The sequence below is a fragment of the Tinamus guttatus genome, unplaced genomic scaffold (assembly GCF_059628265.1).
Source record: "Tinamus guttatus ecotype Peru unplaced genomic scaffold, ASM5962826v1 Tinamus_guttatus_pri_ptg000325l, whole genome shotgun sequence".
Classification (NCBI taxonomy): Eukaryota; Metazoa; Chordata; class Aves; order Tinamiformes; family Tinamidae; genus Tinamus; species Tinamus guttatus.
The window spans coordinates 522,135-538,360 of record NW_028288859.1 but is presented as its reverse complement, the minus strand read 5'-3'; the positions used below and the strand labels follow the sequence as shown (position 1 = coordinate 538,360).

At 41.7% G+C, this 16,226-nt stretch overlaps 1 protein-coding gene across 1 annotated transcript; it reads left to right on the top strand.

Moving 5' to 3' along the window:
• The first annotated feature begins 1,593 nt into the window (after window positions 1-1,593).
• TNFAIP6 (TNF alpha induced protein 6) lies at window positions 1,594-12,848 on the top strand. Its single transcript, XM_010222337.2, has 6 exons — window positions 1,594-1,690; window positions 6,398-6,535; window positions 7,836-7,997; window positions 10,396-10,624; window positions 11,522-11,562; window positions 12,664-12,848. Exons 1-6 carry the CDS (start codon window positions 1,597-1,599, stop codon window positions 12,825-12,827), a joined length of 828 nt encoding a protein of 275 aa, XP_010220639.1. The 5' UTR covers window positions 1,594-1,596; the 3' UTR covers window positions 12,828-12,848.
• Window positions 12,849-16,226: the final 3,378 nt, after the last annotated feature.

Sequence of the window (16,226 nt, the reverse complement as noted above, 5' to 3'; positions counted from 1 at the left end):
CCTTCACAACTCATACCCCAGGTGAGCTCATATACCTGTCTTGGACACCAGCGTGTGGAAAGCAATGGATTTCTACCAGCTGTTTTGGCAGAATAATGTTGAGCTAAATCTTTTTCAAAAAATGGGACTCATCATATCTTAGCATTAAAATAACGCCAGTGCACGTGTCCACTGGGCCCCTCCATCCCGCTGCCAGGCCTGGGAATCCCAGGGCACGTCGGTGTCATCGGGAGCTGTGGGACGTACGGCTATCGTGCAGCTGCTGCTGCGCACCCGGGGTTCAAGCCTGTATGTGTGAAGCACTCACATGTCCCCCAGGAACGGACAGGTAGGTGAACCTCACCACAAGAACCGGCTTGCTGTCACCAGTGGGTACTGAAGAAGATAGGTCAAGATGCTGGCATTTTTGTGCAGGTTGCCTTCTTTTCTGTCTGATACAACAGAAGGGTTCTTGACTCCACTTCCTCACAGCTTTCCCTTCTCAGTTAGCGTCTGCCTGTAGTGGAGGTGAGAGGAATAAATGTGTGTGTGTGCTATAGGTTCATTACATTACATTAAACCTGGTGTGGGGAGGATTCTCTTCCTCCGTGACACACTAATGTTAATGTTTTGAGTCCTCCATCCTTCCCGTTCCATTTTTTGCTTTTCATTTATTTTAACTAGACTGTGCTCTTTATCATGCTCATGGTCATAAGGGTATCTTTCTCCAGAACTTGGAAATTACAGATGTTATCAGAACCGGGCAGCAGAGTCTTCCAATGATTGCTCAGGAATGTGGAGCAGCAGACAGTTTTCCATACTCTCATTCTTCCCCCTTTCTCTTTTCCCACTCATCCCACCCATACCAAGGAATAGCTGCAGGATTTACTTTCAGCCAGAAGGGAAGACAGGCAGACAGCTGTCATGCTATGAATCAGATCCTAAAGTGGGTTTGGAGGGAAAGATTTTAGCTTTAGTTCCCACTCACATAACAAAGAGCATCTGTTTTTGGCACTTGAAGTTTTATGCTGTTCTTGAAAAACTTAGGAGTTTCAACTTGCAATTACAGATTTTATGTGAGGAAATTGAATTCAAATACCCAAGGCAAAGCATTATCGTGACACTTTTTAACTGGTTGGGTCACTATGAAATTAAATTCAAATTACATATGAAAGAACAGAATGTTTAAATGAGACTGCAAAGTGGTATGCGTGATTCTCTTCATTTCTGTAAATCGTGCGAGTAGAAGCATCACATGCAGCTAGACTGGTTATTAGTCTTACTGTTCTGTGGAATTTGAAGACAGTGACTGCTGAAGAATGAACAGATTTGGCTCAAAAAGTTTTCGTGTGTGCTCCAGTAGTTAGGGATAGAATGATTCCTTGGACACACTGGGAATCAAGAAAGCCAAAAGTGAGTCACATGGACGAATCCAGACCTCACAGTTAATTGTGTAATACTACTAGAGCAAACACAATTGGAGCAGCCTCGCTGACCTCACAGCTGAAAGCGCTATTTAAGATCTGGCTACCAGATGTTCCAGCAGAATCTAGCCAGCTGCTAGCAGAGGTTACCCTGAGTGTTTTAACAGAGAATATTTACGGCTAATCAGAAGAGATGATTGCACTAATTTTCTTTTCTGTCCTGCTGTGGGACAAGGCTGAAGCATGGGGATTCAAGGACGGAGTGCTGCATAATTCTATTTGGTTAGGTAAGAAAGAATTTCATTGTGAATCTTTTTCTGCAAAAATCACTGTGTTTCTCTAACAATATAAAGATGAACCGCCAGTAATATAAAAGCATGCATTAAAAGAAGCAAAATCCTGCATTGAAATTGGTTTTCATTTATCTGATTTATGCCTGCAAGTTTTATCCTTACAATCTTACTGTTTTTTACTGTTAATCTGATGTGCAAGCAAACATAGTAATGGAGTATTTTGTCTAAGTGGATTTGCTGAAGCATGAAGTTAAGTGAAAGCAGCATTGAATATTAGTTCTTTCTAATGAAGGAAAGAAGGGTATGAAAGGAAACATTTGCCAAAGGAATGAATTAGTTTCTGCATGAACATGCTTCAGATGCCTGGAGTCCTACATATGAAACTAAATGATCTGGAAATAATAGCAGTAATATTTCCTAGGTTTCTAGGAAAATACGGAAATGTGTATGTTTTGCCCATTCATTTGTTCACATCATTAAATAGTGGAGAAAAAATCCAAAGGGACTATACAAATGCCGTGGCAATAGTTTCTTATACCCTAAGTGGGTTTAAATAGCTCCTAGAATTCTTTCAGAGTTCTTTATTATTATTATTAAATCCAACTAAAACAAAAAATCAAAACATTCCCATGCAATACGTCAAAATAAATATATGCAATGAGTGGTCTGTTTTGTGGACAAATATTTATAAGTTCCTTTATTGTTTTTGGAATATTGGACATTTCTCTGTGAATTTTAAGGAGTTGCCATAGCCATTACTGCAGTGCTCAGATGCCTCAGGAATCGAGACCATGCTCTATTAGCTGGTATAACAACCACGTGAATCCAGGCTCTCCTCAGAGGACTCTGTCAGCTGAAAGGAATGTGAATGAGAAGGAAACTGATCTGTAGTATTTTCCAGCTAATTGCACTTTTTTAATTACTTCCCTTTCCCTCTCAGCTTGGAGCACGCCTGCTGCGTCCTGCAGTTACTGAAGGTGTTGGATAGGAGAGGGCTCTGAGCGAGGGCAGCTTGGCACCGTCCTGCCCCGCCACGAGGAGGAAGTGCTCGCACAGGGATGGCAGAGGGTGACAAACACAGAGCCCCTGCTCTTGGCTGGAGGCACAGAAGATAAATAGGACTGAAGCTGTGTTAAGATAATAGGGACAGAGAAGCTGAATTTGGTAGTTTGTGACGGGTATTCTCAGACAGAAAGGATGTGGTCAGGGCAGTGGGGGAAGGGAGATGCCAGGCCTCCCGTTCCTCTCTGTTTGGTACAGGCTGTGTCTGCACAGCAAAGAGCGGTTTGCATCTCCACCAGCCAAGCAGAGCAGGGCCAGGGACCCTGGGGAAAGGGACCCGAGCCACTCACACACACGGCCAGGCCACGGGCACGGGGCATTTTATGGCAAACACTGGCATGTGCACGTAGCCACTCATGCCAGAGCTGCCCTGGCCGCTGCAGCATGAACGTGGTGTGATGATGAGGATACCAGCCACCAAAGCAGTTGCACTTTGCAGGAAGGACAAGGGTAAAAATTACACTTGCTGCAAATAAACAAATGCATGCAAAATTTGGAAGCGCAGTGTATAACTTAAAATAATCACTCTGCTTTCACAGCTCTAGGACTCCATTGGAACGCCTTTAAAAATGTACTCTCTATACAAAGTACCTCAATAAAACTACTGTAACAAAATGTTGCAGTTAATTAACGGAATTCAGTGCAGTTATGTATAAATGAAGAAAAAATGGCAAAATCACTGCCATCCATTTTATGCATCTCTGGATTAAAATTATATATATATATATAATTTGAACAATAAAAGGAGTAAACCCAATCTCAAAGTAACTATGCACAAGCAAGATCTCCCAGGATAAAGCCTAGGAATGCGCAGTGACATTTGAGCTTTCCTTATCTTCTCTTCTGCTGATAAAGCACTATCAAGACCAGCCTGCAAATGAAGGGAGTTTCCATTTTACCTTTTTTCCTCAACAACCATTCAAACAAATATCAAGTCTTCAATGAAGGTCAGGCTAGGAATGTCCATGCCATTAACCTTATTTCTGTGATACAAAACATCTTTTGTTTTCTCACAGAATACAAAATCCTGCTGCAGCTGAATAGATACTATTTCCCTTAATGTCTCTCTTGTTTGAATGGAATACTATTGGGGCTCATTTTTGAAACAAGCATGTGGTAACGCTCCTGGGTTCCCAAATCTGTGTCCATTCACACACCAAGTGCCAGGGAGGGGTAGGGACCCTGTGTGCGCGTTGGGCCACGTCCACACTGTTCAGTGAAGTACTCTGAGAGGGACCATGAGTTATCCAAAAACTGTACATGACAGTCCCTCACCTTGAAGTTAAGTACTTCTATTTGTCCTTTATTATATAACTGTGTGTCATGCATATTGATGGCACTTTATTAGGCCATATCTCATATTTTTTTGTCTTTGTGCAGAAGAGCTTGGCTCCGTTTTCATCTCACCTACTGCTGTGGGTGACTGGAGGGTCACTCTTGCAGAATCCTGCTGTCTCTGGACTTCAAGGAGAAATTTTAGGAAGTGGGAGCTGGGAGGAGCATGTCCTTTCAGGCCTGTAAGCCATGTTCTTTTGTGTAAGAACCAGAGGAAAAACTGGGGGGAGAAGTCCCTCTTAATTCAGTTACAGATACAGATGAGCGATTGCTCTCAGCAGGGTAACACCACCAGCAGAACACCCAGACTGCAGACTCAGTGGTGCTGCTACCAGTGTAAAAGCCTTCATAGAAACTACAACAGGCAAATCTGCCTAGCAAAACTTTGGAAAACGGAGCAGTGATGTCCTGACATTTTAGCATCAGTAAATAGGGATAGACACCTCTTGAGGGAGAAGACTTCAAAACACTATTACCAGAAGAAAAAGTCAATGAGAGACAACTGCAAATGCAAAGTTTTTACTGTGGGTTGCAAGTCCGAACTGTTGGTGATTCACCCTGAAGGTTGGGTGCTACATCCAGGTCTTGCTGCCTGAACTATAAGAGCTTTTATCAGCAACTATCACTTAGAATAATTTTCAAGACTGTTTTTACTTCAGCAGTTACTGATCGCCTCTGCCACTCAAGAAAGCTCGGAGTGAAGGGCCTTCTCCTGTGACTCAGTGTAGATGGGACAGTTTAGCTAATCCCAACAGAGCTGCAGATCAGTAATCTCATTTCCAGGTTCTTCCCTGAGTGTGCAGTGAGGCAAAATTGTGCGCTTTTTTAATATTTAGATCTTCAGTTCATGCATACTGAATTTAATGACATTTTACTGAAAGGAAAGTGACTGGATTTATTGGGCTAACAATGGTAGATCACTATGTGAGTGAACAATATACTTTCTACAAAAGAAATTTTGAATTTAAAAGATATATTTTGAACATACCATACAATTATTCTATAGCTGTTTGCTATTGTGACAGTTTTTTGCACTGGAACTACCTTGGCTTCTTAGAAAGATCTTTCCGCAGAATATATGTTATTCTTTGCCCATGCCAATGGCATTTTTGGCTGTGTTACAACAAGAACTCTCTGTCTTCTGAGACTACTGTCAACAATATTATTTACTTGATTGGGAGCAAGTCCAATGGCTGTGGGTCCAAAAACTACATTGGCAGACGTCATTCTGTATCTAATAAGGATCTCGTCGTAGTTAACCACAATTCAGTGGTTAACGTTTTTTAAAGTATCCTAACATGGCCAAAAGTACTGATTCTAAGTAGATTCAGTAGAATAAAGAGTCACTAGAAGAGACATTCTTTCTTTCCCATGGTGCAAATAAGTACTGTAAAAAAATGCTTCCTATTTTGCTTCTTTTTACAGTTATGTTGCTTAATGGTAGCTGCAGACAGACATTTTTCTCAGATTATACTGAATATATAAAAAAATCAGATTAGCTTTGCACATTGGTATTGAGACAGATTTCCGTGCATATGGCATCAGACAAGTGAAACATGGAAAAAAATACAAAACCTGTGATATTACTGACAGTTTCTAGTTTCTTCCTGTAAAGATGCTATATCTTGGACCTTAAACGGCAAAAAAAAAGATAAATGAAAAAAGTGTATTAAATTTCTGTGTAGCAAAAATGTCAGCCAACAATTGTTCTGGTCTTTGAGAGGCAAGAACAGATATTTTTATTTCACATTTTTATTCCCTTTAATTTCTGCTTCTCTTCTATCCAAGTAACTCTCATTTAACTTCTCTGGAGATTCAAAACAAAGCTCTGATTCATCTTACAAAAGCACTTTAAGTTATATCCAAAAGTATGCTGTAATAGCGATCCAAAAAGAGTTTCCCTGGAGTTTGATACGGTCCCACAGATGTAGAGATACTGAACCACTGGTGGTTCCCATAATTGCTCCTTTATGAGTATTCTTATGGGACTCCTTCCCTGTGGTTGCTGATTTTCTGTTTTTCAAAAGCGTGCCCCAAATCTCTGACCAGCTCTTGCTCAGAAACTTCTCCCAACCAGAAACACATCTTCGTCTTGCATATTTTCCTGACACTTCTGTGTAATTCAGCTACTAGGAGAACATCTTGTTTCTATTCTCACCTGGATGGTAGCCCAAGGTGAAGGTCTTGGGAAACTGCTGAAGCTGTGAGACTTGACATCCTGCAGGAAGGTAGGTCAGCTGGGATCCCATAGTTGCATTCCAGAAATAAAACGCTCCTGAGCTGATTTCTCCCTTTGCTCCCCAGAACGAGCAGCTGGAGTGTACCACAGGGAGTCCCGCACTGGGAAGTACCAGCTCACCTATGCAGAAGCAAAAGCCGTCTGCGAGTACGAAGGAGGACATCTAGCCACCTACCAGCAGCTGGAGGCAGCGAGAAAAATAGGTTTGAAAAAAACAGCCATTTGCATTTCACATTGCTCACTGTGTTACCAGTCAGTCATTTGCATGAACGTTATGAATCCTGTGAGACTTATAAACTCCCTGGATTTTTGCCTGAGCTGCACGCGGTGTCTCCCTGCAGTAACGGAGCATGTCTGTGCTACCGACAGAGCTGTCAGGGCTAACAGCGCTCAGCACGCCTGAGCTCTGCATGTGGCACTCCTGGAAAAGCAGGAATACGGAGCGGAGATCCATCTTCTGCAGCTGGGAAGGAGTGGGAGCTGCCCAGCGCTCCCCCTGCCCTGCGGCAGGGCAGGGCATTTGTCCCCAGGGAGCTTTCCTAGACAAGGAGAGTTGTTCTTTTCTCATCTAAGCAGCCAGGGTGTTTTCCTAAGGTTTGTTTGAGCCTGTTTGCTCCAAGGCTGGGTGGTTGGTGTGCTGGGAGAGGAAAGCCTGTCTCAGAGAGGACACTACTGTCCTTCTGTTCGATTCCCTTTGAAGAATGATTAACTCACTCAGAGCATTAGGAAAACAATGGAAAATATCCTCTGCTCTGGAAATATGCAGGCCTGAGTCACAAGCTGGCACTCAGCAGCAGCACACATGTAGAAAGGGTGCTTGTGTCTCCTCCGAGGAGCTCGCAGTCCTGGCACGCCACAACTATGCGCGAGTTTGTCTCGGTGAAACCATGGAGTCGGTCCCTACCAGACAGTGAATAACAGTGCATTCCTTGGATATTGTTTCCAAGTCCTCAGCCACACAATGCACTAACAGCATCTTTTTTTGTTTTGCAAGGAAGTGCATATTTCAGGCATTTACATTTAAACTGTAAGTATTTTAAGGAAGTATATAGTTTCCCTAGCTGTCCCCTGTATATAGCATTTTGCTCCTCCTCAGAACTTAATACAGCAGACTCTTAGACAAGATATGAATGAATGAACGTATATGACTTCAAAAGAGAAACAAACACAATTTATTCACTTATATAATTAATCCAATGTATAATTTGATCACAAACGTTGGTGAAGTACTTAAAATTCACTGCCCTAGAGGCTGTGTAGTCCATCTGCATCTGATTTTCCTTTTCAAATGACTACCCAATAATCATGCAGTGCAGAACATAATACCTCCTGTGTTTAAAATCATCCATTCAAAAAACTGTTTCTCTCTTGTAGTACAATTTCTATTAGACCAATTCCATCCAAGTCATTGATCAGTGAGCCATTATTTATTTGAATATAAAGCACAGTGTGTTGCTTAGGATTAATCTGTGGCATCCATACCTCATTTTCTCTCCATCTCAGGTTTCCACGTGTGTGCGGCTGGCTGGATGGCGAAGGGCAGAGTTGGTTATCCCATAGTAAAAGCTGGAGCCAACTGTGGCTTTGGGAGGACCGGTATTGTAGATTACGGGATCCGCCTCAACAGGAGCGAGAGATGGGATGCCTACTGCTACAACCCCAACGGTGCGTTTAAACAGAACCCCTGGCCTCTTAGTTGTGATGGCACCATGTCCGGGCTGTGCCAAGGCCCCCAGATTCGCAGTGATAACAACCCTTTTGCTGGCCTTTTTGTTTTTCTCATTTCGGAAACACAAAAAATACATATTTTTTGCAGTTCTCAGTCTTCTAGTTGCAAACGCTGCAGATAAAAACTAGGAAGGAAGAAACAAAAAGCTGTGTGAGTTCAGCAAATAATATCTAGAGTTCTCCAGATTGTTTTGCGTTTGATGAAGTTCTAAAAAAAATCTTTAAAAAAAATAGAATTTGCTCAAATTGGGTTTGGAGGATTTCCTTTTACTAGCCTGACATTAGCAGAGGAATGTTATCTATAATTAAATGCAGCCAAGGTAAGTAGGAGTGTTTTCACTTGCATGGAAAACCGTAAAGAGCTGGCAGATGTTGCAGGAACAGAATCACCTTGCTGGTGAAATGCCCCTAGGGGCGTCTATTGAAGTGAAAGCATCATCTGAGAATTTGGCATCAGAGGTTAGATGGGGCTCTCCAGATGATCCGTATGAGTTCTTGCCAAAAGAGAGAGGCTATAGGCAAATAAAGCATTATGACATGGGAGTTACTTTCCAGGTATTTTGCCTATAAAGACATTTAATGTTTACCCATCTTCCTACTCCTTCCTTCTTTCTTGTGTCTGTGGTAGAAAACTCTTGAAATTGAGCACTCTGGGACTGAAACAGGCACAGCTATAGCTCCCAGCAGTGCTCGTGAACAACGAGATGGAGAACAGCAGGTCTCTGAAGCAGATCCAGAGAAGTGATTCAGAAATGAGTGACTAGACCTCATGAACATGGGACATGTCCCTTCTCCTGGGAGGGTGAAACAGGTCACCTGGGTCCTGTGCAGCCACATTCGGGCTGTTGCTGCTGACTGAGCTAGTTGGTTAAGTCAAGCCGGAGAAGCCCCACACAAATATTAACGTGGCCATTGCTCAGTTTGTCTTGGGATCCTCCATGTGGATGCAGAAGTGGGCACCATCAAGAAGAAAGAAGCTTTGCCTTGTGCTCTGCCTGGCCCTCCTGCTCCGCTGGGTGTTTCACCCTGCACGGGAGAGCCAGGAGCTGGAGTTGTCCATGACGTCTGTACAGCTGTGCACAATTTGTTTGTGCTCACAGGGTCTGAGCTTGTTTATGTTAGCTGGGCAGTTGTTAACCAAATAGCTCTGTGGGGTGGGGGACTCTCACAGATGTTCAGCACACAAAGAAAACTGAGAGAGGCTACTGCGCTCATCACCACCGCTGCATGGCCCGCCTCAATTCCTCCTTTGTGAGCCCTGCTTCTGGCATGGAAGGTGATTACTTTGCAAATGGCTTGGCTAGAGGACAAAAGGAAAGCAGAACTGCCAGCACTCAGAAGGTGGCTTGAGCCTCTGCCACTATAGGGATATGTATTCCAGCTCCATGACAGCCTGCCTCCAAAGCTGGCAGAGCCTGAGTGCAGGTGGGAGGCTGTAGCCTGGGGAGGCAGAGTTGAATGGATTGAGTGGTTCTTGTGCCCTTAGGGATGCTCAAGGGTCCGACAAAGTGTGGAACTGCCTACAGGTTTGAAATCACAGCCATCCTCCGTGCGTCCTGGTGCTGAAAAATGCACGACTTGTACACAGTGTGCGAACGAAAAGGGTTATTCCCATTATCCAACTTAAGCCTCCTAACGAAAGTGCTTCAAATCTCCCTTGGGAAGTACCTTCTTTCCCATAAATTCCCATCCTGGATTTAGGGAACAATGGCAAGGTTGAAGTCAGACAGTGTGGGGCCCCCAAATGAATTGGTCCTGCCAACGAGGTAAGACTCAAATGGACACAGAGTCTGGCAGGGATGCATGCTGTTCTTCCCAAGGGAGACCTTGCCAAGGGGGAAGAGCTGCAGCAATAAAAGCAGTAAAGCAAAATAGATGTAGTCATTAACCTTTATTGGCTTTTTGGAGGGACACATTTTAAAGAGGTATTTGGAGGAACAACAAAAAAAAGGGTTAAAGTGAAGGTGAGGGTAATTTACAAGAACAGCTGTAAATTTACAGTGTAGCAGAGTTAGAAACACCAGATGTCTTAATATAAAACTCTTAGTTCTGGCCCAAAGTCCACTTAAGTCAATGGAAGTTTTCTCTCTTTTTTCCTCTGAGTTAGTGAGTTTTTTATGTGCCTCATTTCCAAAGCATCTGCTCCCACAAGTGAGGAATAATTGACATTTCTTCTGAATGCTGAGTGCTTAAATATATGAACAGTGATATTTCTGTGGGTATTCCTGTGTGATTTTCTACAAAGAGATCTACTGAGTCAAAGCGCACAAAGAATTGAATCACAGCCATATCCAGAATGAATACTTGAACTCTGATGTTTTTATTTTTCTCTTAGGAAAAGAGTGTGGTGGAGTCTTCACAGATTCAAAACATGTTTTTAAGTCACCAGGCTACCCAAATGAGTACGAAAATGATCAAATTTGCTACTGGCATATTAGAGTAAAGTATGGACAGCGGATTCATCTGCAGTTTCTGGAGTTTGATGTTGAAGATGACACTGCTTGTATGGCTGATTTTTTGGAAGTCTATGATAGCTATGACGATATCAATGGCTTTGTGGGCAGGTAAAGTAATTCCAGCTTAATAACAAAGCTTTAAAATCCAAAAAAAAAAATCAAAATTATTCTTTGCCCTTTTCTGTTTTGTCAAATTACATGAAAAAAAGACATGCGGGACTTTTTAGTTTTAAATAAGCCTGCTAATAATTTTCAGGAAGAACTATCAGTCTCAAATAACCTTCTGTATTTACTTTAAAGAAAGGAAGGAAGAAGAGGTGTTAAATTATTAGTAAAGTTGTAGTTATTATCAGCTACAGAAGTCAAATATTTTGTAAGAAAATAGAACAGAGCAAATGTTATGTTCTTCTAACATTTAAAGTAGTTTCCCTCTGCTTAATTCTTACCTTCTTCTCTTTAATATAATCTTTTTCATGTTTTTAGCAATCAGTTTTTAGTAGAAAGTATCTCCATTTTCTAGTACAACAAATAAACTAGAAAAAGAGATAAAAATGCTTCTCTATTCCTGCCACTTTTCATGTCCTCTCTACAAATCATGTGGAGCAAAACAAGGATATATTACATTTGTTTCTCCTTAGAGATCATTTTTAATATTTTTCGTGATGAAGTTCTTGCTTTCTCAGTTTTGGGCCATTGTTCCTTGCCTTAATGCTGTGTAAAATAGTTTTTTCTTTCTTTACAACATTGACTTCCTTCCTATATTGAAAAATGTGTTTCATGCAGCCTTCTCTCCCCTGAATTTTACTGTAATGAGAAAGATCTTTGAGTGAATTACTTTAACATGTAGAAAATCAGATAGACTGAACGCCTACAACCAATTTAACCTCATGACTCAGAGCTCTCTCAAAGGAGAGTACAGACTGAGAGTCACCATCATCACTAGAGGTCAGGGATGTGGCATGTTTGCTGTGTCACTCACTCATAACCATTTATATTTTTTTTCAGGTTCTGTGGAGATGAGTTGCCAGATGATATCATTAGCACAGGTAACATTATTTGCACTTTTTATGGCAAAAAGTCAGCCCAGATCATCTCTTCTCCCTGCTTTCTAAGTTGTAGCCAGCATATCATAAGCTGCTATTCAAAACTGCTGGTGTACTCTTTCATCAACACAGTTACTTTTAAATAAGTGGAGGAGGAATCACTGGCATCAGAAGAAATACTTCCTAGAATGAGGCATCATATAAATCATCTGGGAACTATGAGCATTTGCTTACAAATTCTGTTTTCAGTCTCTCTAGTGCCCAGTAATAAACCATCCTAAGTAATTCTAAAGAAGTGGAACTGACAATAAAGCCTTTTTCCATTCCTTAAATAGTTAAAAGAGACAAGGAAAATACATTACAATGGAGAGAGACCATTGATAAAAATCAACAGGAATGAGAATGGGAATGAAATCATGGTGAAAGAAACAGAATGCAAACAGAACAGCATGGTTTTTGTGAGGCCAGATTATGCCACTCTTTTCCATAATGGATTGTTGGAAATCAGTTGGATTAGTCCATGCAAATAAAGAAGGCAGAACCTGAAAAATAATTGTGGGGCTGTTAATACATGGAAAATGGGATTTTACTGAGCTCCAATGCAGTTTTTTGTTCATCTTCCAGTGAATTCTGAGCTGAAGCTAATCTGAACTTGAGCCTTTGCTTTGCTTGCTGTGCTCATAGCCCTCAGCTGTAAGAGAAGAGGAAAGGAGCCTTGTCCCATCCCTGCTCTCCCAGCCCATGCTGGCCTGGCAGGAGAACAGGGGACAGTCACCAGGAGCTGCCTGAGGCTCCAGGCCTGTTTCACATGTCCAGGTGTTCTCTCAAATTGGGTGACTGAGTTGAGCGGGTCCAAAACGGGCCTGGTTTTCTACAGGCCTGAAAGACTGTTCTCAGCCCAGAGCTAGCCCGAGCAGGTGGATTCCTCTGCAGACCTCAGTGTTTCACATTCTCCAGGATGCCCATCCATGCCACAGCATGGAGACTCCCTCCTGGAAACACAGTTGCCTCAGGAATGCAAGAGAGAAATTTAAGAATAACTGAAATACCATGTTTTTATGCCACCCAAAAATGTAATCCTTGCTTTTCTTTTTCTTGTCCTAGGAAATGTTATGACCTTGAAGTTTTTAACAGATGCCTCAGTGACAGCTGGTGGTTTTCAGATTAGATATGTTACTATGGACATGCCTTCAAAAGCAGGTGACGGAAAGAATACAACTTCCCAAGGAAAAACAAACTTCTTATCCGGAAAATTTGGTATTATGTGAGCAGATTAGCAAGGTATAATTATTAAGAAGTGTATTTTAGAACACAGTTCTAATACTTGTTTCTTCAAATAAGAGAGATACACTCATTTTCTTCATATCTTTCTGACTTCTTATTTTCTGCCCTATATAAGCTTTTTTTTTAATGAAGTAGATTAGGAAATAAATTATAAAAGTTACATAAATAATAGAAGACTATTTTTAGATTTCAAGGATTGTATAAAACGGAAGAATTCATTGTTACCAAAGATTTTTAAATTATTTTTCTATATGAACTACATGTACCTTTTCCTCGTTTCTTGCTCTACTTGAACAATTTTTTATTTTGTGTCACAAATGTTTCTTTTTGATTTTAATTTAATTTAGTCTTCTATCCTTATCTTTCTTGATTTCAACATATTTATTTTTGGATTCTTGCTTTATTTCTTTTTGTTCTCTATTTTTTTATAATAATAATTATTATTATTTTAATTAACTGATTTCCCTGAACCCGAAAGGCCATTTGAGTAAACTCCTTTTTAAGATACATAAATTCATCTTGCGAGTGGCCTAATAGCCACCTGTGTGGCTGAAGTCAGAAGATGTAAAGCAGCATGAAAAGCACCGAAACAATTATATTATCATCATTATTTTGTTGCGAGATAAATTAAAAACTACTCAGCCAATTTTGTCAGGGTTTCTTTATCCAGAGAAGAGGAGCTCAAACATTTAACTTATCTGATTTCACTTAGTAAACAATCAAATGAAAGACTCTGTAATACTAAGAATATTGGTGAGATGAAGCATCAGGAGAAGGTATTTACTGACTACCATCAGTTTCTAAGATACTGTCAAGATGCTATATGTTTACACAAGTTTTAAGACTGTATTATTTTGAACTGGTAAGCATAAATCATTCTCCGTATGTTTTTTACTTCAGTCTGAAGTGTCATTAAAGCTACCTCTGTTTTAACCTTGTCCGGAGTTTCCAGTGAATTCTCTTTTATTTTTGCAAGAATTTTCAGATGTTCAATCACTTTTCTTAATTTAAAAAAATAAATACATTTTGAGAGGCCTTTTTTTTTAATACTGACGGTTTTCCTGACCCCAAACCAGTGGGAATCTAATGCCCATTGAGCATCTTGCTGTGATTTTTTTTGGTCTGGCACTTTGTGATTTCCCCAGTGCGAGCTTTGAACAAGAGGAGATTCTTAACCTAATCAATCCTGCCTTTGCTTTGCGATATTCTCAGTCATAGCACTTTACATTGACTTCAGCTTTCAGCTTTTATTGTTTTAATTTCTCTTGGAATATGATTTTGTTTTCTGGTTCAAGCAGCAGCGTAGACAGCCCGTGGCAGGATCAGCATGAGCTCACACACCGTTTCTCTTGCATAGCTGCTGGTGACACTGCTCTTTCTTGGCTGCTAAGTGAGTGTATGCACGCAGTGAGGACACCTCACCACTGCAGAGAAGACAGGTTTCATTCTGTTAACGCGGCACCGTATTCTGTTGTAAATGTACTGCCTTTTTTTTTTTTTTTGGTTTAGCTTGATATTCTGCTAATAAGCCCATGGCATCTAATATCTTCTACTTTAACATCTCCCTCACGTTATACTTACTGAAGATTCCTGCTTATATTCCTTATATTGCTTCTATAATCTTGACACTTGCCTAATGCATCTGACATCTCTTCAAGACTTATGCAAAAAACTGAGCACACTTTGTCCCTTCCCTTAATATCCTCGTTACTTCCAGGAAATGTCCGTTGTTTCCTGCTCTTGCCGTGGCCAACCCTGCGTTTCTGTGCGAGGGCAGCCCTGAGGCTGGGCTCCAGACCAGCTTTCGCTGGGTAACCCAGGAGCACCGGAGCTGCCTGCTGGGATTCAGCCTGAAATTTGTGCTGGAGGCCTCTCTCAGCCGGGCTTTGAGCTCCCCAGGGCTCGCACAGCTCTACCTGCCCACAGGAAATTTGGGGTAAAAGTGCTGCCTTTCAGCAACGCCCTGCTTCCAAGCCAGGTTTCTGTATGAACACGGTTACATTGTTGCCAGTAAACGTCACTGTATTTTTTTCACAAACAAATAATATGTATTTTTAAATAAATGAAATATTTCTTCTGGTCTTTGGTATATAGTTGGAAAGGATGAATCCTGCCAAGAGACGTTGTTGACATTTTTCACAACTTTGTGACATATAAGGAGCAGTGGTAATGACAGGAAAATGGAGAACCACAGAAAATCTGACATCTGGAATTTCCTTAAAGTAGGTGCAATATTATTGGTAAAATGCTAAATGACTTAAAAGCTTCCCAGTTGTGTTGGAGAACAGTGTCACAGCTAGAACTGCAGCTACTTTCATATACTTTCATTTCATTTCGTATACTCCATTCATGCTTCATCTTAATGCCAGGAAGCAAAGTTCACATTTCAGTGTTTAATGAAATCAAGCTGCACCTAAAATGGACTGGTATTTCCTAGATTTTTTACTCCTGCCACCTGGTGGACTTAAATTTAAGTAAATTAATAAATAAAAGCTATTTACATGTTCCTGTGAATGTATCCCATTAAAGCCAGCACAAGTATTTAGCAACAAGAAGCAAAGAGCCTGGATTTTATTTATGGCCTAGGGTTCCTCTAGATGCAGAAGCAACAGGTCTTAAATTGTTGCGAAAACTATGCAGGAAACATTGTGTCTAGAAACCCTTGGCGTGACAGAGAGTTTAGTGGCATCCTTGAGGAGTTACTTTGCAGAACATGGACTGCAGATAAGAGTATCTAAAGCCACTACAAAGCCCCGCAGGTGAGGAAGGCAGAAAACCCAACAGTTGCTGTAACTGCCGGGGCCTATTTTTATCCCTGAGAAACCACGTTTCTCCGCCCATCAATTTGCTACTACTAGCATGAAGTAACTTGAGTTACTCCATGTTGCATCCACAAACACGCTTGACATAAATTATTTCACACCGTTATCGATAACTTGATGTTTTTCCACAAATTTACCATGATGTGGAATAAATAGTCCCTAGCAGGTGCTCCAGGGCTCTGCGGACTCCTGGCCCGCGCTGCCCGTCTCCTTTCCGTGAGGCCGGGGCTGCTTCTGAAGCTGCCCTGGCTCTAGTTGGTGCTAAAACCCAGGATTTGTGCAATTCATCACAGCGGAGGCAGTTCCAGAGACCGACGGAGCTCCAGGAGTCTCCACCACAGGGACCACAGGCGAAAAAGTGGCTTTGAGCCCCTTTCGTGCGACACTTCATTGCACGAGCCCTGCGGGGGAGCTCAACAGCCTCCGAGGAAACGCGCCGGGGCACTGCTGATTAAAGCGGCTCCCTTCTGCTTTCGAGACGCCCAGGCGCTGCCGCAGGGGGAGCTCGGCCTCTGCAATGGCGTCCCCAGCACCGCGGGGCCCACGCATGGCCCCGAGAGG